The following is a 27,262-nucleotide window of genomic DNA, read 5'->3' on the forward strand; positions in this document are numbered from 1 at the left end:
TCATTATTGTCTTATGTGAACAAAGTATCCTACCATCAAAACAATGGTAAAATCTAGACGATAATCCAAAGGGGTCATGAATTTTGATTTGCTCCTTTTGGGGGGAGGGGAGTTGGAAGAGATGATGTAGTATTTGAATTCAGGATCTTAAATATACTAGGATCTCCACCACTGAGCACTCAGGTAAGAGAACAGGCCACATGAATGTTTCAATAAAATAGTTAGGGGATATTATCTATGCTTGAGCTCATGTGAAAAACAAGAAAAAGATGGCATAAAAAACATGAAAGAAAATCTGCTGTACATGCATACTATCTAAGCAAAGGGGATGGTTAGAAGTTTAAGAGGGAGTGAGGGGTGGGAGAGAGAAGGGAAAGAGGAGGCATTAGGTCCATAGTGACTGGCTGGGTGGAGGACGTAGGCTAAACATTTCTAACAGCGGTATGAGGCACACTATTAATATCTCTAACTACAGACACTAAGCTGAGACCCAAGACTACACAGTCATCTGATAGTAAAATGCAGGGCTTTACTTCATGTCTATTAACCTACAAACTACCCTGGAGGCAGGGGAGCGAGTACAGATTCTTAGGGACCCAAAAGAATTTGTCTTAGACTACATCTAAACATTATTCTTCAAGTGGTCAAAATTTTTTGTTCCTGAATTAAGTCCCAGAAAAGGAATGCCCCTTTTCTCCACTAAGTGCAATTTCAGGGCCTAGGAGAAATCTCCACTATATTTTTAGCCTTTTTGAAAACACCTATACAATTTCCATTACTTTCTAAAAGATCACTCAGTACGAACTTCAGCCAGTCTCTTAAGTGCCATCACAACTCGGAGACAGAAAAATCTGTAAAAAGTCCATTCCTATTTCCTTTAACACTTTTTCACTGTTCCATCCACAGGAATTATAAAGACAAAGGGGTTGAAAATGGCACTAAAGAACCCAGAAGCTTCAGTTATTAGTAACCATGTCAAATGTCCCTTCTTATCACATCAGCTGCACTAGTCAAAGATATAAAGGGAATGCCTGAGAAGGTCAGACTGGCCACAATGGGAACCATGTCTACAGTCTGTCCTTTACAAGGCCCCGGCAAAAAAAGGCAAAGGTCAACACAGGAAAAGAACAAAGTGCTAACGATGATGGCTGGGAAGAAAGCATGCTAGCGGCACGGCAGGAAATACACACAGATTCTGAAAGATGGGAAGCAGAAGGATCAGATGGGTGGGGAAATGGAAACACAGCCACCAAGAAGACAGACAACTGCACATATGAAGGACTATACAGAGCAGGCTCTGAGGACACCATCAAGTCATCGATTAAGAACCCCATTCAGAAGAGCTATAACAGGGAGCACTCCCAGGTCTCCCTGAAGCCCACAGAATCACTAATAACAGAAGGGTCTCGTGTGACACTTGGCAAAAACTCAGCAAATACTTTTATGAGCAGGTATGTTATTATAGGAATGTCTGCTATCTCATACTTGTGTGTGTAATCTCCCAAATATATATATAGGTTGTTTGCAGAAAACCCTAAAAACAGGTTCATGAAAAAGAGGCCTACAGATAGTCCACTTAAGAGCCAAGGTTCTTTGTAGACCATGGACTTACCCAGAAAGTGCGTACAACATTGAACACCTACAGGCAGAGTGGTCTTAGGACCACTTTTTCTCCAGATCCTTCGAGATTTGAAGGGAGTGGTGCTTTGGAAACAGACCATTTTAATCAAAACATAAAAACCAACACAAAGTTAGCCTTTGCCAATAGTCCGCTGTTTTCCCATGAAAGGATTCACCTTCACAGACTCTTTCCCCACATTTCCAGCTTGCTACAAAAGAAAGCATAAAGGTCCTTATACCAAAAGAAGCTGAAACTGTAGACAACTCAACTTTAGAGCTCCAGATTGGTAAGTCTCTCTTCATTACTCTACAACTCTATTTCAAGGCAAGACAGGCAGCCTTCATTTTTAAGTCTTTGAAAATATCCTTGAAATGGATGTGACTCCCTACTCAATACCAAAGCCAGTCTCCAAATTATCAACCAGCAGATAGTTTGCCTCAAAGAAACATGTGCTACAGTAGTGAAGACAGTAGAAAATGTAACTTTGGAACAACCAGATGACTTCTGTGGCATAGACGAAAAGCAAGGAACAGTCTGAGAGGCTTCTGCACAGCCTACTGCAGCCAGTTTCTGCCCTGTGAAGTACATAAAGCTCCCAACAGAGCCCTGTCAGCCATGACAACTTTACTGAGCTCTGTGATTTCTTGCTCCAAGTGGGTTTTCAAGAAGTACTGTGTAGGGAAGACTGCCTCTGATACAGCTGTCCACTTCTTCCTTTTCCATCTGAGATGGTCTGGGGAGCAGCACTGTGGCAATGGGGACACCAATAACTATTAAGCATCTGCCCTTCTCCATAAATAAGTCAAAGTAAGGAAACCACTCAGGGACTTAAGGAGCAGATAAACAAAGAACATTCAATCACGGAGGAAACAGATACCTCTGATAACAGAAACAGGTGTTCATTCTTATAAATAGTATCCAGAGATAATAAAGAAAACTGTGTTTATAAACTAGAAAGATGGCACTATAATGGTATATTTAAACAGAAATTAAAGTAAGTGTTGAAACAAAACAAAATAAAGAGAGCTGCTACATTAATAGAACAGTTTGCAAACTTTGTGATGGTGGAAAATCCTTTTGGTCTGTTTACCAATATAGTTATGATGCCCAACACAGTGCACAGACAAGCACTCTATATGAATACATGAAGAAGAAACTAATGGGCAACAAAAGGGATAAATCAGTACAATGGATGAATGAGGAAAACAGTGAAAGTAAGTCCACTATGTGTGACTGACTGAACAAACAAGTCACCTGGAAGATTCCTTCCTTTTTTGAAGGAAACTATAAAAGAAGGTCTTTAGAGAAAGCAATGGCCAAAGGCCAGAAGTAAAGGAGAGAGCCAAGCAGGGAGAAAATAATCCAAGATACAAGTAAATAATACAAGTTTAAAATACAAGTATGGTGCTGTACAAACATATATTTCTAGCACTTGGGAGGCCAGTGAAGGTGGACTGTTCAAGGGCAGCATAAGCTACATAGCAGGGCCCTATCTCAAAAACCTTTTAAAAATGAATGTTCACATTTAAAAGGCCCAAGTTAAATAAATGTTATAAAAACTTAAGCTCCATTTACAGAAATGGAAACTGATTTTCTAATAAGCATGGATAAAATAATAAATACAATGACTTCAAAGTTCACAAAAGGTGAAAAAAAGTTATTTTGAAGGTAGAATAATCAAGAGTACAGTGCAAATCAAGACAGTTCTACACACGTAGAGATTCAGAAGTTTGCTCCCAGACACGGAAAAATGAAGGGTTTTTTCAGTGAGAAGAAAGGTAGCAGTATAGAGAGTACAAGGCGGAGAATCTTAACAAGAAGCACAGAGAGGAAAGGAGGCAGCAGAAACCAATACACACTTCTTAGAAGCAGTGATACAGATTTCTCTTCCAAAGGCTTAATCACTATTACACCTTTACGTCTACTACCTGATGCAATTATATATAATACCTTGTATAGGGGAAGAATTCACCTTTTAGGATGAGTAGTTTACAGACAAAGCATAGAAGACAATTACAGTGACCAAAGATCCATGCAATCTATGCTATACATCTTGATCACATGAGGGGGTGTTATAAGGAGAAGTCTGAGTTTACCATTATCCTTAACATTCAGAATAGAGAAAACATCGAAGTCATGGTGACCAGACACAGATTAGCTGAACGTTTTAAGCCAGCTGTTTGAAAGTTAACATCAGGTGAAGCCACAACGGAGGCTCCTGAGAGCACCTGGAGCTAGCTGGTAGCACAATAGTAACTGAATGCAGTTCCCTGAGCTTTCCACCCTGAATGACCCAGGGCAAAGAAAGAGCAGATTCCAGTGAGTGGCAAGTGAATGCTTCATTTAGTGGCTGACCTATCTAATAGAGGAAGAATTAGTAGTTCTCATGTAGAATTCACCCTATTTCCAAGTGGTAAGGTTAAGGTTACTGCAAAAGCCTGGCAAAACTGGACTAGAAACCAACCTTTTTATACCCCCAAATAAATAACATTTCTTCTGCTTCCTAAAGTAAAAGACCTCATGAATATGGCAAAGCAAGTGAATACCCATGAGGAAAGCAGGTGGAGTATGCCTGGAGCAGTATACTTAGGCTGAGGCTGAAGAAGAGTCAAGAGTTCAAGATCATTCTCCATTACATAGTAAGTTTGAGGTCAGCCTGGGCTATGCAGGGAGAACATTCTTCAGAAGAAAGAAAATAGGGGGGGGGGGGAGAAGGGTTAGCAGAGAGATGGCTCAACACTTACAAGCTTAAAGGACCTCAGCTGGGTTCCTGACAACCACATCTGGCAACTCTGGTACCTGTACCTCCTGGGGACTCTGCAAGCACCTATTGAACTAGTGCATATGCTCCGCAAGCCTCATATGTGCACATAATTAAAAATAAACTCAATCTTAATATGCTAAAAGGATGCCTCAGTAGTTAAGGCTGCTCTGTCAAAGGAACTGGGCTGGATTCATGACACCTACATGGTGCTCATAACCATCAGTCCAATACTTCTAGAGGATCTGATGCCCTCTTCCAGCTTCCAGTTACCAGGCTCAAAAGTGGTGCCTAGACATACATGCAGGCAAAATACACATAGAATTAAGTAAATAACACACAAGTCTGATGATTCTCAAGAAACAGCAGTCTCAACCCATCCCTTACTGGGTCTGCATCTACCAATATTCTAAGACATTACTATGTAGTGGAGAAACAGGCTACCTGATCTGAGGCAAAGCTTCACTGTCTCTCAGGCTCCCCATTGTCTATTCTGGGAAAAGAAAGGCGAGCTCTAAATCAGCTCAGGAAATATTCAAGTTCGCCACAGCCAGGCAGTCTACTCGATTGGTACTGTGGAAAAGACAGACAGGGAAAGAGAAAGCTCTCACATAATTTGTACATCCACAGGTGCCATTATGAAAAGCCACACTAAGGCTCCAAAAAGCAATAATGGCTATCAAGTAATCAGAAACCCAGAGCTTTAAAGAAGCGAGACTCGGCAGTGTGAGCTTTTCATAGACAGTCACAAAATATTTGAACAAAAGAGACAGATTTGCCTGAAACTCAACACTATTTTCCAAACTCCAGTACTGAACATGTTCATATGTCATGGTCTTGCGATGCCTTATGGGACACATCTCTTCAAATGATTGCTATACTTGAGCTATCAGGGGATAAAGTCAACCACCTTCCCAAGTATTATTAACCACATACTGACAAAGACAAAAACAAAGGCAAGCAAGTTTTTCTATTACCAAAAGTGAAGACTGTATAAATCAATTAGCCCATGCCTCCCAGAAAACAACCTAAGCATCTCTTTTAAATGTAGGGTTTAAACTCAGGTAAGGCAGGGGCTTGGTCAGAAAAAAGAACCTTATGAGGCTCCTTTCTTTCCAGTTGTAGTTTGAAAGTGAAATACTACCGCTATGTTTTAAGAATTGAAAACCGAGGGGGAGATTGGCTGACAGAGAGAGCTTCAAAGCTATGGAACTTGAGCCAGAAAAGGTGGAGATTGTATGATACTTATTCTTATTGTGACTGGGGCCGGGAAGGGCGGTGGTAGTGAGGAAAACCAGCTAGGACTAAAAAAGGATTATTGTAGCACAGTGAGACAAGACTGAGCCCAATGCTTCAGTGGAACAGTTGGAACAAAAGTACCCCTGAAAATCAAAACCACACAAAAGCAAAAGTCATCCTTTTTGCTTGCAAGTTAAAAGGTCTGGCTCATATGACTATACGAGAGTGAGGCACTTACCTGTGAAGAATTCACAAGGACAGTTAAGAGTTTGCAAAGATGGGGGACACATGGTCACCTCAAAAGTCCTAAACCCACAGAGCTTGGACAGTTCCTAAAGCTGCAAGGCCCTATACTCGCACCAGGATCAAGATGAGTAGCAGAGGCAAATGGGCGATCAAGAAGGATGATGCAGGAATACAGATGGAAAACAGCGAAACTGTTATAAAAAACCAAATCATCCCTCTCAAAAAAGAAGCTTGTAAGATAGATGTAAACAGCATCTCCCCACTGTTTGCTGTCCATATTCCACGCATGAGCCATTCTATACCTGTCTAAAGCATGGGCCCCTCAGCCATTTCCTACCATTGTGAAATATGCCATATAATGAGAAATAATGGGGAAATGGCTTGATTGAAAACTGTATCTTGATATATGGCTGTTTTCCAGGGATGAAGTTGGGGAGATGGTGAAATGGAGTGTATAACTGTGTATGACGGTTTGACCCTACTTTTATTTTTAGGTGATGTTTAAAAAATATGAACAATTATTCTTTTAATACTTTTCTTTGACTATGTGATATGAAGAAAAAATGAGCTATGAGTTAATAGATTTTATGGATTTGCCAAATTGGAGCTCACAGTAATTGAGAAGTCCAGAACAGAGAAAGGTCACCCCAGAAAAATCTCACTTTTCAAGAAAGCACTGGCAAGAAGGAAAGAATGAGATTTTAATCACTGCAGCTAATTACATAGAAGACTAAATCACAAGAAGAGTTATTTAAGTGTCTTAAATACAATAAAAAGTAATTAACAGGAAGCGCCATCTTGACAGCTTCACGCCACAAACCAGGCCTGAAAAGATCAGCTAATTCCCAACCTGGGAGCCAGAGAGAGAGAAAGACTCCAGGTCTGATCCTTTTATTTTTTATTTAAACTGTTTTGATTAACAGATAACAGCTCTTGCCAACTCCACAGTGAAGTTAATCAAGAAAAAAAAATTTAATCTATTAGAGAATGATGAACCCTGTTTGCATCGATTCCCTAGAGGGTAAGACCCAGAGAGTTGAGGCCAGGGTGACAATAGCAAGGGAATTGCCTCCCTCCCATACACCAAGGGAAAATTATAAGGGCTCCACTGAGTCCTACTGGGAATACAGACAATTCTCACATTTCACCTCTGTGGTACATCTTAAAGTTTCCTTTGAAATAGCCATTGGCAAGACACCATCTCATCTGCCTCTCTTCTCGTTTTCATGGAGTCACCAACTTCAAAGGATCTCTTCAGTCTGAGGAGTTTGAACAGGAGAGCCATGGAGTGTGGGGCAGGCTGTGTAGGCATGGGAGCCTGGAGTCCAGTGTGAACATGGGAGCCATGAGGTGTGGGGCAGGCTGTGTAGACATGGGAGCCTGGAGTCCAGTGTGAACAAGGGAGCCATGAGGTATGGGGCAGGCTGTGTAGACATGGGAGCCTGGAGTCCAGTGTGAACAAGGGAGCCATGAGGTGTGAGGGAGGCTGGGTAGGCATGGGTCTCTTCTACACGGCACACCAGTTTGATGAGTCTGCCTGCCAGAGAAGACGTGCTCGCCATAGACTGCCCTTAACTCTTCCCTTAATATACCCACACAACCTGTGACCACAGCAAGTGCATGGAAGGTGCTTGTGAAAGGGACAGAGGGGCCACTAGCATAACCCTGGACACCTCACTGAATTTGCTAAGTCATTTGCTTTGATTCCAAGTCAAGTTTTCCCTGGTTGTGCTTGTTATTTTAATTATGTACTTCTTTAAATACCACATTAAGCAGTGAAATATAAGCCCACATGCTTAAAAGTTGAACAGACAGGAATGACTTTAAAATGGCTACAAAACAAGAGATCCAGATAACAGTAGCAGAAAAACACAAAGAAAAACTAAAAACTATAAGGTTCTGCAATTCGTACTTTTAAGTCTTCATTTCAGACAATGAGCTCTGCTGTTTAGTAGGATATCAAGTAAGTGACCTGTGTTCCTCATGTACTAGAGATCTGAAAACACGGGCTCAGTGGGCAAAGGTGCTGCCCGAGCCTGGCAACCTGTTTGATCCCTGAAGCTATAAGGTGAAAAGAAGAGAACTAATCTTTCAAGGTGGCCCCTGATCTGCACACAGGCACTGTGGCATATTCATACCCTACAACCCACATGTCTGTACAAACAAAAATAAGAAATTGTATGCTTAGGTAAAACCCTCTGTTCTTACACAGTGCTTTCAAATAATGAAGCTTTAAACCAGATAACAGGGTCTTAATACAAATTATTTCTAAACATGAGTCAAATGTTTGAATTTCCTAATTAATAACTAATTTTTGTGCCATATTATTTTAGTTGCGGGTTTTTTTTTTTTTTGCTTGTCTGTTTTTAACTAAAGAAAATTCAGGGGCGAAAGGAGATTAAAAAAAAAAAACACTCCAGAGGAAACACAGAAAGCAAATCTGGAGGTCCATCTCCAAGGGATAATACCTTCATCACCAAGGTTCCAAAACTAGTAAAGGAGACTCTCAGTTACTGTCCTGATTACATATAAACAAGCCCAAAGCAGGTAGAGAGGTGGTTACCTAAAAAAAAATCTACCTGAGCAAGCCTCATGACCTGAATTTAATTCTCAGAACACACAGGATGAAAGAGAACAGACTCCTGAAGTTGTCTTCTGACATCTACGTGCACCTGTACTCATACACACACACACACACACACACACACACACACGCACGCACGCACGCACGCACACGCACGCACGCACGCACGACATCCAGGGAACGAAACATTAAAGCACTACCAAGTACGCTTCCTAAATGAACCTGAATAGCATTACAGTTAACAAATCAGTAAACACATTTCTTGTACTATCTGTCTGCTGACTACTGGAGCACTGACAAGAATAGAGGAGACAAAATTCCCTGATAATGTAGGGAATGATAGTTTCAACAATAACAGTAACCTCTAATGACAAGACAATATCCAGTCTCTGCTTTCCAAATACATCAAAGAATAGATAAGAAACTCAAAGAACTCAATGACCAAAAAGCAGGTAAATCACTGGAGTAGATATTTCTCAAAAGAAGGCTTGCAAATGACCATCTTAGAACATAGTCACCATCAGTAGTGATCAGGCAAACAAAAAAGTATAGCCCAAGAACAATGAGGTTATTATCTCTGCCCAATCAGAATGGTCATGATCAACAGCAACAAAGGCTGCAACTGTTGGGAGGAAGGGACCTCGAGAACCATTTGTGGGCATGTAAACAGCATAGCCACTGTAGACCTACTAGGGAAGCATTTCTCTTCATCCCCCCTAATGAACCCACATCTGGTGAACTACTAAATAGAAACCTGAACAGGATGAAGGAGTGATAAAATAAACTTGAACCTGAAGGTCTGAATCAGCGGGCATAGCCACAACTCTTTCCATAATATGCAAACACATTAAATTTGGCTGTCCCAGATTATCCCAAAAATTTAAGAAACCCAAGAAAGCCAGTCCATGAATATGTGATTTTAGGCAGTGTAAATTTATTTTTAAATATACTTTGGTGGTATGTAAGTGAGATAATCCCCTCTGATGAAGTGTTAAACGTTGGTGGAGGCCATCTGCCAAAAATAAAGATGTGCGTGTATACAGACATGAAGCTGTCTCCCTGGTAATTAGAGAGCAGGAGCAGCAATCTAGGGAGGAGACTCCTGTTTTTTTCTGTCACAATTTTAAAACAGGGGAATACTAACCTCTAGCATTTTCCAATATAAAACCATACAACCAGCTTGAAATAATTGGTGATAAATTGATAATATTATAAAATAGCTAGATAGAATAATGACCAAATGACCTCATTTTCCACATTCCACAATCTGATCTGCCAGAAGCTGGTTTCTTCTAAAGCCTGTGAAGGTAGTGACATCAAGTGCCTATATTGAGATTGTCCCACAGACATGAAATCTACAATTGCTGTGTGAACATTAGCAACAGGAGTGGGAACTGCCTAAAAATAGTCCTTTCCATATGCAAAGGCACGAATGAGGAGAAAGAGGCTTCTACCCAATAGGAGAGTTCTAGAAGCTACATAGTGAAACATCTTTATCCTTGTTGGGCTGTTGCTGTCACTTAGATGCAGTTCTCACACTGGGCTTCAATGTACATCCTATAAGACAATCCCAGTTTGGATGAAAGCCCCACTCTTTGCTTTCCCTTAAAAGAAAAGAAAAATAGCATTTGGTAACAAGCAGCACTGAAGACTGTTAAGGAGAGGAAGAAACAATGACCATGTTGGTAGAGATTATGTAAAGTAAGAATTCTACTGGGAACTGACTGTCTCAGTATTTATTTTGAGAGCATGGTCCAGCATGCTTCCTTCCTTCCCTGTCAGATACATCCCCTTTAAGGCTCTGCTCATCAGCCAGACTACCTAAGGATTCTGGAAAACAAAGAAAATGTCCAGTTAGTCTCTCCCTTCTAAAACTTACCTTTCTAAACCAGCACACAGAAGCTCTTAACTAATTTTGGATAGTACCTAGGGACAGCTTAATACTCAATAAATAGCATTATTAATAGTAATGTACTTCATAGGGCCAAGCACACAGAGCCCAATAAATCTTAAACAATAACAGAAGTATATGATTTAGCTAATGAGTGATTATAAATTACTTTGCAAATATAAAGTACAACACTGGCACATAATAATTACAGTCCACAGGGTCAAGTTCAAGCGAAAGCAAAGCATGGAGAAAGGGGGGCAAGACTTGACTGAGCAGAGTATTAAGCTACTTAAAACCAAAGCCACGTATCTGTCAGTTAGAACACTCACATTCCTCCAATGGTGACAGTGGCACAGGTACGCTCTGAAAAGGCAGGCACCGTTTCAGTGGCTGGGCTGGCTGGTCTAATGTAGTCCACAGTCACATTGACCTGGAAATAAATAATCAAGGGAGTTAGGTTTGGAAGTCTACAACAGCTCAATGGGAGCCATGGGCACTTGCACAATCAACTCAGGTGGACTTAATGATCTAAGATTAAAAACAACAAAAAGCCAACTAACACATAGCAGGGGGATAAAAAAGATCTATAAAAGACATATTGTATAAAGCGCAGTACCCAGGATCCACAGAAAGCTCTTGATGCTCAATAGGACAATTTAAGGAATGCCATAAGATTCAAACAACGCAAAGACAATACATAGACGATGAGAAAACAATGGGAAGGATGCCCCACTCCAAATGTCACCAGGTAATTGCATTTTAAGCAATGAAATGTGACCTGAGGACGGTGCTTAGTAATAAAGCACTTGAATACCATGTTTAAGACTCTATGTTCAATGTGCAGCATTGCAAAATTACCCTCCACCATATACACGAATTGATAAATTCCATATTAGGGATAACACAAAAGAATTATCTTTCTCCCCTGCTGGGAACACAAATTGACATTGGTATCAAATGTAAGATCAGTAGTTTCTTAAACAACTAAGCATAAATTCTTTCCAGAAATATCTCCTTGAAATTTACTTGAGAAAGTTGAAGAAATCTGTACATGGAAGTTAACAGCAGTTTTCTTCACCACTGACAATAATTAGAGGCAACCATGATGACTTTCTATAGATTAACAGACTGGTATATTCTGATGGTAGAATATTATTCATTACAGAAATGAGCTGCCACGGAATAAACAGACACGAAGAACCTTGAATGCTTATTATTAAATGCAAGAGGCCTATCTGCAAAGGCCTCATACTGCAGGGTCCCAACTGCCTAACATTCTAGTAAAGGCAAAACTAGGAAGATAGCAAAAAAGATTAGTGACAGCCAGGAAATGGGTTGGCAGAATTCAAGAGGGTAGGGGGATTTGAGGGCGCTGGAAGGAACTATTCTGCCTGGTAGCACAAATATGGCACATACCCTTATGTTTGCCAAAGCCCACAGAAAGCACAATACTAGAAATGAACCCTATGTGTGCGGAGTGATGATGGCATGTCAGTGTTGGTTTGTCAGTGTCAGCAAACATCTCTCTCTAGTATGGGACTCAGTGTGTGGGGAGGGGTGGGAACACAGAATGCATAATAATTCTATATATTGTGCTCAATTTTAATGTAAACAAAACAACTCTAAAAGAATAGTTCATTTTTTAAAAGAAATTAAGAAAAACACTGAAAACTCAAAGAAGTCAAATGCCTGAAGAAAAGATCCAAAGAAATTTCACTTGACCAACAAGGGTAGCAGAATTCTTGAGCGACCACCTGATGTTATGGCAAAATACTTCTTAGATCATTTCTGCATCAAATACCTGTGTCTGATCATATGGCTTGCCACCTCAGAAAGGCTGCCTGTAATTTCTTTCTCTTGGACCAAATAAAGAACTATCAAGAAGAACAAGATGGCAATCACAAGGATGCTTGGATCTGATTTCACAGTGTATAAATCACAGTGACACAGCTAACTAAGTCTAATAGCAGCCCAGTTGAAGTTAGGAAGGTTTGAAGGGCAATACAGGGATAGAGGAGTCCAGAAGAATCTTTAAGTTTTCAATGAACAAAGGACATGCATACAAATAGGAAGCTGCAGGCATGAAATGAGAACAGTGTACAATAAATAAATGTAGGCGAACTGAACAAAACTATTTCTTCACAAAATGGTTTCATATAAACATGTTTATGTGTCACAACCAATTATGTGGGAACCATTAGGAAACATTACAGGTCATATTCGTGTGCTTGGTTAGGGCCATAGCCAAGCTTTATGTATCTACACTGAAGACAAACTCTGACTCAAGCCATTTATTTCTGAGTCCAGAATGCGTTTTCTAAACACATCAATTCTCACCATCAGCCTAAAGAGAGCAGACTGAACAGACATCAAGTTCAGCTATATTGCTACTCAGCACCATTCTAATGCTTTCATTTTGTCTGTTCTTCACAAATGTTTTAAAAACAAAACAAGGCGGGAATTGGGAGACGTTACAGTTTGTAAAGTGCTTCCCACAAAAAGATAAGGGTTTGAGTTCTATTCCTGTCATTCACCTAAGAAAGAAAAAGGCCAAAAGCACATGCATGTAAACTCAGCACTGGGGATGGGGTGTGGGGGGATGTTGGGGGTGTTGTGTGTGTGTTTAGAGACAAATGGATCCCTGGGGCTTCCGTTAGCCAGTCTAGTCAAATCGGTGAGCCCCAGGTTCAATGCAAGAACTCTTTCAGAAATGAGAACGGAGGAAAACATCTAACAGTGACCTCAATCTAATCTCTATAAACATATTACATTCACATACAAACATGAACACACATACACACATTTGTCCAAAAAAAAAAGGCAGTTGTCTTAATTTTTTAACTGTCAAATTATAAACGTGGAGACCACCAAATCATACTTTTAAATGTGGGGGAAAACTGCCAAACCAAAAACCAAGAGCTGAGACTGGGCACAAGAGAGCTGACACTAGGTAATCCTTCTTTCAAACGACTTCAGTAAGGATGGCCCCGAAAAGCAGGCATCTGCATTCAAATTTTGTAAACATGAGAAATGTGCATAGACTAGGGATTAGCTCACAAATGCTTACAGAGTTTTCATAGTTTCCCTTTGTGCAGTCAGGACAAGGCATGGGAGGGATGCACACAGAGAGGGCATCGTGACTCAGAGTCTAGAGAGAAGTCTCTAGCTAAGTTAGTTCACCTGGAGGTATCCAGAAAAGGCCTCCAGCACACTTGCAAAAGCGAGAGGCCAGCAAAGTAACAAGAGTATCTGAGGGCCATACAGTATGCAGCTCTCAAACCTGTGAGGAGCCGCCCTCGCTATCGCTATTGCCGTTAGAAGATGGCGCTGACATCTGCTGTCAGTTGGAGTTAACCGTTTAAGCTGTGCCTCTCCCGTGGCGTCATCTGGGGTGATGTGCAAACCACCAATCCCGGCTCTACACGTCTCACTCGGAGCTCCTAGGCTTATATAAGGGGCTGGGTTTCTTAGCTTGGGGTCTCCCTCTAAGAAGCTGATCATCTATCTCTCAAGATGCATTAAAGCTTTACTGCAGAAGGATCCGAGTGTTCTGCGTCGTTCTTGCTGGCGAGACGGTAGCGCGGGACATCTGGTGCCGAAACCCGGGAACTCTTCAACATCGCCGGCGCCGCGGGAGACCCTCGGAAGACGGGGCGGATTCAGAACTGCAGGGACGTAAGTTCAGAGAGGTATGCTTTATCCTGAACACCCCCTTTCTCGACTTTGGCCTTAGTTTGTCATCACCGTGGGACGGGTCAGTGGAGGCTTTGGTGCTAGTCCTGTTTGTCCTACTCCTTCATCGTGGCTGGTGCTGACAGAACGGTGCTGTCAGTCTGGTGCTGTCAGTCTGGTGCTGTCAGTCTGGTGCTGTCAGTCTGGTGCTGTCAGTCTGGTAACGGAGTTGAGCGCCGTTTTTTAGATAAGCCGCTAGCGCGATGGGGTTGTCACAGTCAGTGGTTACTGCCCTACAGACTGTGCTAAAACAAAGAGATCTTAAAATTGCACCACGAACACTTCAAAATTTTGTGAAGGAGGTAGATAGAGTGGCACCATGGTATGCTTGTTCCAGGTCCCTCACTGTGGCCTCATGGAACAAGCTAGGTAAAGAACTAGACAGGAAGCATGCAGAAGGAGATCTCCACTTAGGTACCAAAGCCATTTGGAAGCTAGTTAAAAACTGCTTGGAGGATGAGGCCTGTCACCCTGCTATAATAGAAAGTCAGGGAACCTTAGAGGAAGTTCAGGATAGCATGTCAGAAACTGAATGGAGTGAGAGAATGGGAGCTCGCAAAAGGAAAGACATGTCTAAGAAAAAAGGCCCTCCCCAAGAAGTTAAGAAAGGGGGAGAGAAAGAAGGGAGTGATCATTCACCCCCTAACAAATCTAAGAAAAAGAAAAAGCCAGAATCTAGGCTATACCCTACAGTAGAGCTAGAAGCCTTGGAGCTAGATAATTCTGATTCTGACACTCTGTATTCTAGCGAAGAAGGTGGTCTAGAGGAGGAGGTGGCACGGTATGAGGAAGAAAGATATCACCCTGATAGACACCGGCCACTGAAAACAAAAATGAATGTGAGGCCACCGCCTATAAATCCGGCGGGCTCACGCCACTCAGCGCCTCCGCAGTATGAGCTTCGGCTGAATACTGGTACTGACTCCTTTTTACCTTTAGAGGAACGGAGAAAAATACAAGTAGCTTTTCCAGTATTCGAGAATGCGGAAGGCGGAAGAGTACATACTCCTGTAGATTACAATCAAATCAAAGAATTGGCCGAATCCGTTCGTAATTATGGGGTCAATGCTAACTTTACCACATTACAGGTGGAAAGGCTTGCTAATTTTGCCATGACTCCCACTGACTGGCAGACGACAGTGAAAGCAGTGCTTCCCAACATGGGACAATACATGGAATGGAAGGCTCTCTGGTATGATGCAGCCCAGGCACAAGCTAGAGTTAATGCCACGGCTGAAGATGAGAATCAGAGGCAGTGGACATTTGAAATGCTGACAGGTCAGGGTCAACATGCCCTTAATCAAACCAACTACATCTGGGGTGTCTATGGTCAGGTGTCGGCCGCCGCTATTAAAGCATGGAAGGCCCTCACAAAAAGGGGAGAGTCCAGTGGACACCTTACAAAGATTGTCCAAGGACCCCAAGAGCCATTTTCAGACTTTGTGGCCAGAATGACAGAGGCCGCCAGTCGCATCTTTGGTGATTCAGAACAAGCTATGCCCCTGATTGAGCAACTTGTCTATGAACAAGCAACCCAGGAATGTCGAGCGGCTATCGCCCTCGCAAAAGCAAAGGTTTACAAGATTGGCTCAGAGTGTGCAGGGAGCTGGGGGACCCCTAACCAATGCAGGACTAGCTGCCGCCATTTTACAAACGCACAGGCATAGAGATTTATCTAGTCGAAAAGCTTGTTTTAATTGTGGGAGAATGGGGCACCTTAAGAAAGATTGTCAAGCCCCTGAAAGAACAAGAGAATCGAAGCTTTGCCATCGTTGTGGTAAAGGTTATCATAGGGCTAGCGAATGCAGGTCAGTCCGGGATGTAAAAGGGAGGCTTCTGCCCCCTATTGAAGAACCCAAGGTACCCCAATCAAAAAACGGGTCACGGGGCCCATGGTCCCAGGGCCCTCAGAAATATGGGAACCAATTTCAGAAAAGCAATCAAGAGGAAGTAGAGGTTTCCGAGGAACCCCCGGAATGGACTTGCGTGCCGCCTCCGACTTCTTACTCATGCCCCAAATGAATGTTCAACCGGTCCCAGTCCATTCCCCTGGACCTTTGCCCCCTGCCACCATTGGGCTTATTCTGGGCCGTGGCTCCTTAACTTTACAGGGACTCATTATATATCCTGGAATTGTTGACCCGTATCATAAAGAGGAGATTCAAGTTCTCTGTTCTAGCCCTCGGGGTGTATTTTCTATAAAGCAGGGAGATAGAATTGCACAACTGGTGTTGCTGCCCTCCCTCGGGGATGGAGAAACCTACACTTTACAAAAAAGGGCTATGGGATCTTCTGGAAGTGATTCAGCCTATCTGGCTATACCCCTAAATGAGAGACCTACAATAAAATTGTTAATTAATGGAAAAGAATTTGAAGGGATAATGGATACGGGAGCAGACAAAAGCATTATTTCACTCCATTGGTGGCCGAAGTCTTGGCCCACTGTTGTTTCATCTCATTCTCTACAAGGTCTTGGATACCAGTCCTCTCCTGCCATCAGTGCCTCAGCCTTAACCTGGCGGAATGCTGAGGGCAAACAGGGATGTTTTACCCCCTATGTGTTGCCACTCCCTGTAAATTTATGGGGACGGGATGTGTTACAAGCCATGGGCATGACCCTAACTAATGAATACTCCCCCAGGCATCAGCCATTATGGCAAAGATGGGGTATACAAACGGTAGAGGCTTGGGTAGGCAAGAACAAGGCAGAATAATACCCATTACGCAACACGGAAATCGGGGTAGAAAAGGACTGGGTTTTATTTAGGGGCCGTTGAGGCTTCACGACCCATACCATGGAAAACAGAGGAGCCGTTATGGGTCTCTCAATGGCCTCTATCCTCTGAAAAATTAGAGGCTGTCACAAGATTAGTGCAAGAACAGGAACGGCTGGGGCATCTAGAGCCTTCTACCTCCCCATGGAATACACCAATTTTTGTTATTAAGAAGAAATCTGGGAAGTGGAGATTACTCCATGACCTGCGGGCCATTAACAATCAGATGCATCTTTTTGGCCCTGTTCAAAGAGGCCTTCCTTTGCTTTCTGCACTTCCTCAAGATTGGAAGCTTATTATTATAGATATTAAGGATTGTTTCTTCTCTATTCCACTTTACCCACGGGATAGACCAAGGTTTGCCTTCACTATCCCTTCTCTTAATCATATGGAACCAGACAAGAGATTTCAGTGGAAGGTACTGCCGCAAGGCATGGCCAATAGCCCAACAATATGTCAGCTGTATGTGCAGGAGGCTTTGGAGCCAATTAGGAAGCAATTTACATCTTTAATCGTTATCCATTATATGGACGATATTCTTATTTGTCACAAAGAGTTAGATGTTTTACAAAAGGCTTTCCCATGCTGGTGGCTGAATTAAAACAGTGGGGATTAGAGATTGCCTCAGAAAAGGTTCAAATTGCAGATACAGGCCTCTTTTTGGGCTCAATGATTACTCCCAAAAATATAGTTCCTCAGAAAATAGAAATTCGCAAAGACCACTTACAAACATTAAATGATTTTCAGAAACTTCTGGGAGATATAAATTGGTTGAGGCCCTTTTTAAAAATTCCATCTGCTGATCTAAAACCCCTCTTCGATCTCCTGGAGGGTGAGCCTCATATCTCCTCACCCAGAAAATTTACCCCTGCCGCCCACCGAGCCTTACAGATGGTGGAAGAGGCCTTACAGGAAGCACAATTACAACGTATTGAGGAGTCACTACCTTTTAATCTGTGTGTTTTTAAGACAGCTCAATTGCCAACTGCAGTCCTGTGGCAACATGGACCATTACTTTGGATTCATCCAAATGCTTCCCCTGCTAAGATTATTGACTGGTACCCTGATGCTGTTGCACAGCTCGCGCTTCGCGGAATAAAAGCAGCTGTTACACATTTTGGCAGGGATCCTGATTCCTTGATTGTGCCTTATACTGCTGCACAAGTTCAGACCTTGGCAGCCACATCTAGTGATTGGGCAGTTTTAGTTACTTCCTTTTCAGGACAAATTGATAATCATTTTCCAAAGCATCCAATTTTACAGTTTGCCCTAAACCAGGCTATAGTGTTTCCACAAGTGACAGCTAAAGACCCACTCCCAGATGGGACTGTGGTGTACACTGATGGATCAAAAACTGGTATGGGAGCTTATGTGGTCAAGGATAGGGTTATATCTAAACAATATAATGAAACTTCACCTCAAGTTGTAGAATGTCTGATAGTACTGGAGGTTCTTGAGGCTTTTCCAGGACCCCTCAATATTGTATCAGATTCCTCTTATGTGGTTAATGCAGTTAATCTCCTTGAGATAGCTGGAATAATAAGATCCTCCAGCAGAGTTGCTAACATCTTTCAAAAGATACAAGCTGCCTTGTTAAATAGGAGATTTCCTGTTTTCATTACCCATGTCCGAGCACATTCTGGACTCCCAGGTCCCATGTCCTTAGGGAATGACTTAGCGGACAAGGCTACAAAGCTGGTGGCCGCTGCCTTGTCTACCCATGCACAAGCAGCAAAAGAATTCCATAAGCGCTTTCATGTGACGGCTGAGACCTTGCGCCGTCGTTTTGCTCTATCCAGGAAAGAGGCTAGGGAAATTGTTACTCAATGCCAGAATTGCTGCGAATTCTTACCTACTCCCCACATGGGAATAAACCCACGTGGCATTAGACCATTGCAGATGTGGCAGATGGATGTTACTCATATTCCCTCTTTTGGAAGGCTTCAATATGTTCATGTTTCTGTTGACACCTGTTCTGGCGTAATGTTCGCCACACCCCTAACAGGGGAAAAGGCCTCATATGTGATTCAACATTGCCTTGAGGCCTGGAGTGCTTGGGGAAAACCCAGAATTTTAAAAACAGACAATGGACCAGCATATACCTCTCAAAAATTCCGACAGTTTTGTCGGCAAATGGATGTTACCCATCTAACTGGCCTACCTTATAACCCTCAAGGACAGGGCATTGTGGAACGTGCCCATCGTACACTCAAATCATATCTGATTAAACAAAAGGGGAGTATTGAGGATGTTCTACCCTCGGTACCAAGAGTTGCTGTATCCATGGCACTTTTTACCCTTAATTTCTTGAACTCTGATGCCCAAGGCCACACTGCGGCCGATCGCCACAGTTTAGAGCCTGATAGGCCAAAAGAAATGGTAAAATGGAAAGATGTCTTGACTGATCTCTGGAAAGGCCCGGATCCTATTCTTATAAGATCCAGGGGAGCTGTGTGTGTTTTTCCACAGGAGGAAGAAAACCCCCTGTGGATCCCACCAAAAAGTTTTCTTTGTACAGTGGATAGCAATTAATGCAGCAACTTAGAACTGATCCAATTACATATAATCATATGAAAAAATAACTATGGGGCACTTAGCCACAAATGGGAAATTTGTCTCACACCCTTTCCCCAAATCTCAGGGATCATCATGGAAGAATGGGCAGGGAGATTTTAAAAGTCAGAGGCCATGGAGGACTGAAGCAAACAGTGTCTTCTGGACATGACTGGAGGCAGCAGATGGCTTCTGGGAAGTCAGAGTCCATTTTCTGAAAGGGTGTGGCTTCTGCTACGCTGGTCATAGTCCAGCGGATGGTCCATACACAGAAGCACATGGACTGCAAAATGAGTTCATGAGTTACTGAATTTAAGAGGGGTGCAGTTGTGGAGGTAGGCTGATAGGAATCGATCTAGGAGGGACTGGGAGATGAGGACATAATTTAAATACACTATGAAATTTTCTAGAATTAATAAAATAATTTTTAAATACATGAACATACCCCTGAATTATCAATAACCCATTAAACAAACCCATGATCCTAATTGCTACTAGCAGGAAGAAAGGAAATAAAAAATTATCACTGCTCAAAAATAAATTAAGTGAATCTCAAAGTTACATTGTAGCTGCCAATGCCAAGCTTCTTCCTCACCCACATATGCAAGGAGGCAGCTATTAGCATAGAACTATTACTGCGAACATTCCTTGTAGTTCATCGGGTCACGGGGAAGGGGGGATGGGATAGTTGTGGTTCTGGTGGAGTAACAACAGAGTGAACACCTATGCTGCCGGGCCAGAAAGTCAGCCTGAGGTGCTGCCCCTAGACTGCTCTCCAAGGGAACCCATGGGAACACACACCCTTTAATCTTCAATAACCAAAAGAAATAACAACTACATTCATCTTTCAATTAATTATTACGATATCAAGAGAAAGAGAATTGCAAATGAGAAAGAGATTAAAGAGCTCTTCATGGAGGCAATATTATTAAAGAACATCTCAGATACAAATGAGGCTATGAGACTAGCCCTCAGCCAAGATACACACCTGCAGGCAACTATGACAAACCAGGAATTAAAGTCAATGTGTAATTAGCATTTATGTCCCTCTCCTGTGGATTCTCAGATCTGTTCCTCTACTTGGAGTTTTTCATCTCCAGATATTCATCACTGACCTGTCAATCATTCTGAAAAGCCCAAGTTTAAACAGGTTCAATTAAAGTGACTGGAAATCTTAGAAATGTCTGTCTGAATAAATGATGACCTCAATTTTGGGTTTGTGATAAGTTCATATGAAATGGCCTCAGCTAAAGAGAGAAACTGACTAATACAAAGGTGGTCCTTCCCGTGTCAGGAAAGATGTTGATGATAATGAAATGATGAAATGTGAATTGCTCATTCATTGAGGATCAGGTAGAAATAAACAATAAAATATAAAATAAAAAAATAGACAATGGCAGATGTTCCAGAAATGTATGGTTGATATGTGTATGTTATCTTTACAAGGTTCCAAGAGCATCAGATTGGAGTTTTATAGTACCATTTAACTCTAAAACTATAAAAGACAGCTTAACCAAAAATAGGATACCACATCCTAATTTCTTTAATCTTTGTAATTTACACCTTCCTTTTACACAATTAAGTGGAACATACATAAGGTAAGCACTAGAAGTGGAATGACCATGTTTTCATTCAGTGAAGATGCGGTGAATAGCTGTTGCATGAATGAATGAATGTATGTAATCAGAAAAATCTGGGGGCATACCTTCTGAAAGGCACCTTTGAAAAGAGAAGCTTGGCCATTTTAAGGATACTTTGAGCTTGCTGGCAACTGTGCTGCTTTATACAACAAGAACAATGATTTTAACTGTGGGTATGGTAAGAGAAGCCTAAGGAAGGAAGAACATTTTAAAATTGTGATGAAACTCCAATGTTTAACAAAAAAAGTAACTACCATGAGAAAAAAACCAAGTAAAAAATACATTAGAGTATTTCTCATAAAATTTGTTTCTTGAATCTCTGAAAGAACAGCATGCAGTCTAAGCAGTACATGGTCACTACACTGCAGAATCTTCTTTGAAAGCAATTTCTGGGAACCCTTGTAAGAACTCAGATGATTTCCTACTTCCACATTTCTCTCTCTTGTAAAACTTGGAAGCAGTTAATATAATAAAATCACTTTGGACCACACGCACACTCTAGCGTCTATGGACATTCTTCACAAAAGAAGTGACTACAACACATCAAATACCCAAAGAACTTGATAGACGCTAATTTAATGAAGAAAAGTGACCAACCTAAACATTAAAGATATGGCAAGGAGAAGAGCAACTACATATCCATAACATTTCCAGGTCATAGCTTAAGTTTGCTTTTAATATAAATAGAGCTGTTATGTGAAATTACCACATAATCCAAACTATTAGTACACACAGTGAATCATAAATTTAGAGGAAGCTGCAAAATAAATCCCCTGCCTTTAGAAATGAGGTCTATTATGTGACTGTTTGCATGGCAGACTTTGTGGGTAGTTTGGAAAGCGTCTATGAAGCCCAGGGAACACAGAAGACAGCACCTCCTGGTCCTAAATTCAAGTATGATGCCCAGAAACAAAAGTGAATAAAACAAGAGCTTCAGAAGCCAGGTCAGAGCACAGGCGTGGAGCAGCCAAGCTTCATACTGCGGTGGCTCCCAACAACCTTACAGAGCAGCTGTGTGAACTTACAAGTGTCATTGTGTCTGCCGTGCTCTGCTTGGAGGAAAAGCATTGGTATGCATGAGACATTAGAACAGGGCGTGACTCAGAGGAAGTTCCATGCAAGCATCACTCATTTTTAGATAAACAGGTACTGATTTTCTCAGAAGAGTGCCTGGCACAGAGTAAGTGCTCAATAAGCATGTATGAGATAAACAAACACACCTACACATACATATATGCATAAATAAGACACATGTTGACTCAAGTCATTAGACTTCTGAAATCATTAGACAGACAGACTCAATTAAATACACTTTTCTCCTTAAGGAGTCACAGCAAACAAGAATGTGTACCTCATACATATTCATCCCAACTTGGAGATAAGTAGGGCTTATTTTAAAGAATGACACACTATTTAGTATTTATTTAAACGTTTTAAGGATTAATTTTGCAGGAACTAGTTATTGGATATTTTATTTACTAAAGATAATTGAAGCAGAATGCTGTGAACCATCTCAATTAGTAGGTTAACTGAAGAAATTCTGTGCAGGGTGCTCCTTGACTTATTGAATGAGGAAAACAATGAACACCAAAGAAAGACCAGGAATACATTTGCTTTGGACTTAATAGGAACTTCCATACATAATACCCCTCACTATTTAAATTATGCATCCTTAATCCTTTCCCTTGCTAAAATGTACCTTATGTAATCATTCTGAAAATGGTGCTAGATATTTTTTAACAGTTTGAAACAGGTCAGTTACCCATTCATCTAGGAATGGAATAACCTCAAAGCATCTAATTACAAATGGAGCTCCAGTACTCTAACAAGACAGTGTCACACTTGTCCGCTTCTGTCCAATAAGTGAAAGAAACATGAATTAAAAAAAAAGAAATCCACGCATGCATGTTTACATTTTGTTAGTAGTAACATTGAGTAATTAAAAAGAAACAGATAAAAGTAATCTTATTTATTTATACAAAAATTAGGAACTACCAGCATATTAATACTATACTAATATTGTGACTATTTGGACATAAAGGTTAATATGTACAGCACATCTCCATTTAAACAACCTCAGTCCAAATACTCAAAATCACATATGGCAATGGCATGAGTCACTTGGTACTGTATTCCTAGCCTATTTAAGACTTTCGTAATGCACAAAGATTTATTATTTATTTGATCTGAGATTGTTGTGTGCATGCAGGTAACTTCCTGAGGCCAGAGGAGGGTATCAGATCACTTGAATCAGGAGTTACAGAAGTTGTGAGCTGTCACGTGGGTCCCAGATTCAAAACTGGGTCTTCTGCAAGAGCAGTGAGTGTTCTCAACCTCTGAGCCCTCTCTCCAGCCCCTCAGTACAAGAGTCTTAACCTTACTCCTCTGTTTTATGATCCTACTTCTTGGTTCTAATTTTCTCCCTTTATTTCTCCTTGTGAACTTTAATATCTCCTGTTTTTACATGTCCTTGTGAAAACAAGACCCAAAAAATGTTATCCCTTGTTTCCATTTAAAAATGTTATCTGATTAGAAAAGAGAAACACACAGCATACTTCTGTAATTCTAAAAGCCAATTTTGGTGTCTGAATACATTAGCAGGGGTCCTTCTACTCTAGGTATAAAATATGTGTTGCTTGTGTGTTTTCCCTATTTCTGGCTCTGCTTTCAGTAAAACTAAGAACCAAACATGGGCTTCCCCATGCTAAGCACGCACCGCTAAGCCACACCCCAGCTCTGTTCAGTAGTCTCATGGAGGTAAATTTCAATGGTGTTTGCACATTACACAGCTGAATTTTTTAAATTAACACACAATTTCGCAACACAATTTTTGTCTTCTTTACCTTAAGGTCTAAAGTTTGTTCTAAGATAGGTGGTGACTAGATGGTAACCGATGCATAGGTTAAAAAATTGCTTTTAAGTTAGCAATGACACTTGTTGATACTAGTCCTCCTAGGTTACCTCTGCAATTCAGCCTAGATGCACTCTGGAACGCCCCCTTCCAAATCACTGTAATTAGGGGCTAAGGCGGGTTGTTTATTCACGTTTATTTATATTGCTCTCTCATCTCCAATCACCCTTCCCACCTCCCTCACACAGATGTATTTTAAGCATATTTCATTTTCATCAATGGACTGATAACCTATAGTGCTTACAAACCTTTAAAAGCTCAGAGTCACTTTCTTACTTGCTGCTTTTCTGATCCTATCCAACCACAAGAATACACACATCCCAGCCTACATATAAAAACAAAATATGGTTCTGATAATTGAAATTGTTTTAATTAAATTTGATGGGGATTTAAAAAAATTGATCACCATTTGAAAATATCTCCTCAGATGCGAGAAGTTTTCATTAAACTTGAATTTTATTTTAAAGGATTTTATCTATTTTTTATTTTATGTACATTGGTGTTTTGTCTGCATGTACCTCTGTGTGAGGGTGTCAGATCCCCTACAACTGGAGTTATAAAACAGTTGTGAGCTGCTATGTGGATGCTGGGAATTGAACCCAGGTCCTGTGGAAGAACAGCCAGTGCTCTCAACTGCTGAGCCATGTCCCCAGCCTCAATCTGTTTCTTAAGTCTTTATAATCGCACATATAATTAAGGAGTATAATTGGTGTTTGTCCTAACATTCCAGTATCTCATTATTATGTCACCATCATAACTCAAACACATAACTTTTAATGCCAAACACTTGTCTCTAAAGAAAAACCAAAAGCACTGACCAAAACCATCACCTGTGCTCCTTGGCACATTCTGGCGTACTCCTTATCATAACTGGAGCTTCTCATCGCTTTCCCTGGACGATAGGAACATGAGGGTGGGTTTTTCCCCCTCTTCTATACACTGTCAATCAAAATCATGTGTCCAAAATTTCCAAGGTCATCAGCAGTCAGGGGAAATTAAATCACAATGTCTAGAAGTCTCCCCTGGAGGAGTTCCAGCCATAAAAACATCACAAAACATGGAGATACTTATGCCTTTGCGGAGAATACACACAGTGTCACCCAGACTTTAAAACAATAGCAGTAATAAAGTGAAGAGAAGATGCTTACTGATGGGTATGCAGAAATGGGAGGTGCATAATGGCTTGCAAGAATTACTGGGAGGAAGAAAAGGAGGAGGACTAGGAGGGTGTATTACTAAGGAATGTGCCAAAGTAAAAGGTTATGTCACATCTATTAATAAAGCCAGTGTATGAAGATTTGCAACATCCTCTACTCACTATGAATAAAACTTGGGAAACTTAGGCAATACATGAATAATGAAAGTATTCACCGAGCCAACAATGCCACTAGCATCCCATTGCTGTAGGAGCAAGTATGGGAAAGCCCAGTAAGTATAGAACTCTCACTCCCTTTTCTCCAGCATGCTCATGAGCAGGCACCGAGAAGTCATTCTGACTAGGGATAATGCATTCAAGGATGCTAACTAAAGGCCAATGTTTAAATGGTGAATTGGTTTTCCAGAGCTGTGTCATGACCTTAGAGGAAACTGTGGAAAAAGATGCAATCATTCTTTAGGATTTGTTTGGAACAAAATACAGCCCAACAAAGATTACTTTGTATTAATAGATCACTTTGTATCTTAATTATTCTCACTTTTATGGCTAAGTATGCATTTCAAAATAATTAACCTTTCGGGGTACCAAACCCAGGGATGTAAGAATGTTAGGCAGTATTCTACCACTGAACTACATGAACTCACTCAAGGAATTTCCTTATATAGACAAATGAGCCATTCCTGGGTATACATTTTGCAAAATGTAAAACAGGGCCTTAACAAAAAATCCAAATGCCCATGTTTGCAGCAAAAATTAGTCACAGTAGCCAAAACATGGAAACGAGAAATGCCCATCAATGGATGAATTCATGGACTAAATGTGTCACGAGAATTCATGCTCAAAGGAAGGACACTCTTGACGTGTCACAACACAGAGGTACTACGAAAGCAAGTAAAAATGTCACATAGAAGACACACAATAAAAGGACAATGAATGTCACCTTTTAAGTAAGGTGCCAAGAAGGCAGAAAGGACAATGAAGTCTGGCAGGGGCCAGAGGGAGGGCTATTTAATGAGTACAGTTTCAGTTTCACCACATGAGGAAGTTCTAGAAATGATGGTCAGCAGGGCACAGCATTGTATGGTACACTAAAATTTATTCTGAAGATGAAGATTACGATGTAACTTATAACACCGCTAGACTCAACCAGCCTAACCAAGAGTACGATGGGCCAACAACACTGTTTCGGCAGCTAAGCTAGGAGAGGCCAGGCAAATCTAAGCTTAAGCCTGAACAAACTCCTGAATTTTTTGGTTGCATCAAAGGAGGGCAGTTCTATCATATTCCCAAGGAAAGAGGTTTTTCTTAAAGGCAACTGACACTCTCCCCGACCCCCAGAGATCTGTCACTTGTAGATCTTTATTTTGAGAACTTTCTGGCATTATATTAATTTCGTTACTTCTATCTTCTTCTTCAGCTGCTGGATTTAATAATTTCTATTTGTGCTTCATGTGCTTCTCCAAGTGGTATTTTCCACTGTTATCAGCAAAATTATTACATCTTTGGAGGTCCCATTAACAAGTCTGGTAACATTCAACATGGGATTTCCTTTGGCTAAGCAACTACTTCTGAAAACTCATTCTACCTAAGATGCTGTTGAAAAAGGCATGTCCCTTTTGGTGATGTGGCTTAACATAAACATGAAACTACATGCTGAGCCCAAGAACTGCAACTTGGCAGAGTCACGGGCTGTCTTTTTACCAATGCATTACTAGCACTTCAATGAAATCATGAAGCTGCTGAAAGCAAGGGAGGCCTATACAATCTGGGATGAGAAAATGTTCAGTTAAGAATGATACAGAAATGATTCCATCTAGTGGAACACACATGAGAGATACACAGGCTCTCCGGGAGCAATAGCGAAATGAATAGGATGTGTAGGAGCAAGTGAGATATGCAAAAGTGAGATGCACAGGATCTGTAAGAAAAAAAGGTAAGAGAAGCATACGATCTGCAGGAGCATACTTGGTCCAGAAAAGTTTATGTCTTTAGTTGCAATTAGTAGATTTTTTTCTGTTGGAAGTAAAAAGAAAACCTTTAAGGAGAAAACAAGATTGATGTTTGCAATAGCTAACAAACGATAACCTGAAATACGTATATAACAAAAGCATCTACCTTCAAAAGCAAAACCAATAGCAACCCGCTCACAACCAG

At 41.1% G+C, this 27,262-nt stretch overlaps 1 protein-coding gene across 1 annotated transcript in view; it reads right to left on the bottom strand.

The window, feature by feature from the left end:
* Snd1 (staphylococcal nuclease and tudor domain containing 1) overlaps positions 1–27,262 on the bottom strand; it is a 401,485-nt gene that overhangs the window by 209,003 nt on the left and 165,220 nt on the right. Inside the window, exon 12 of the mRNA XM_040728507.1 lies at positions 10,672–10,772. Within this exon, the coding sequence (XP_040584441.1) occupies positions 10,672–10,772 (101 nt within the window). The remainder of the gene's footprint in view (positions 1–10,671; positions 10,773–27,262) is intronic.

Source organism: Mesocricetus auratus, unplaced genomic scaffold, assembly GCF_017639785.1.
Source record: "Mesocricetus auratus isolate SY011 unplaced genomic scaffold, BCM_Maur_2.0 Super-Scaffold_100019, whole genome shotgun sequence".
NCBI lineage: Eukaryota > Metazoa > Chordata > Mammalia > Rodentia > Cricetidae > Mesocricetus > Mesocricetus auratus.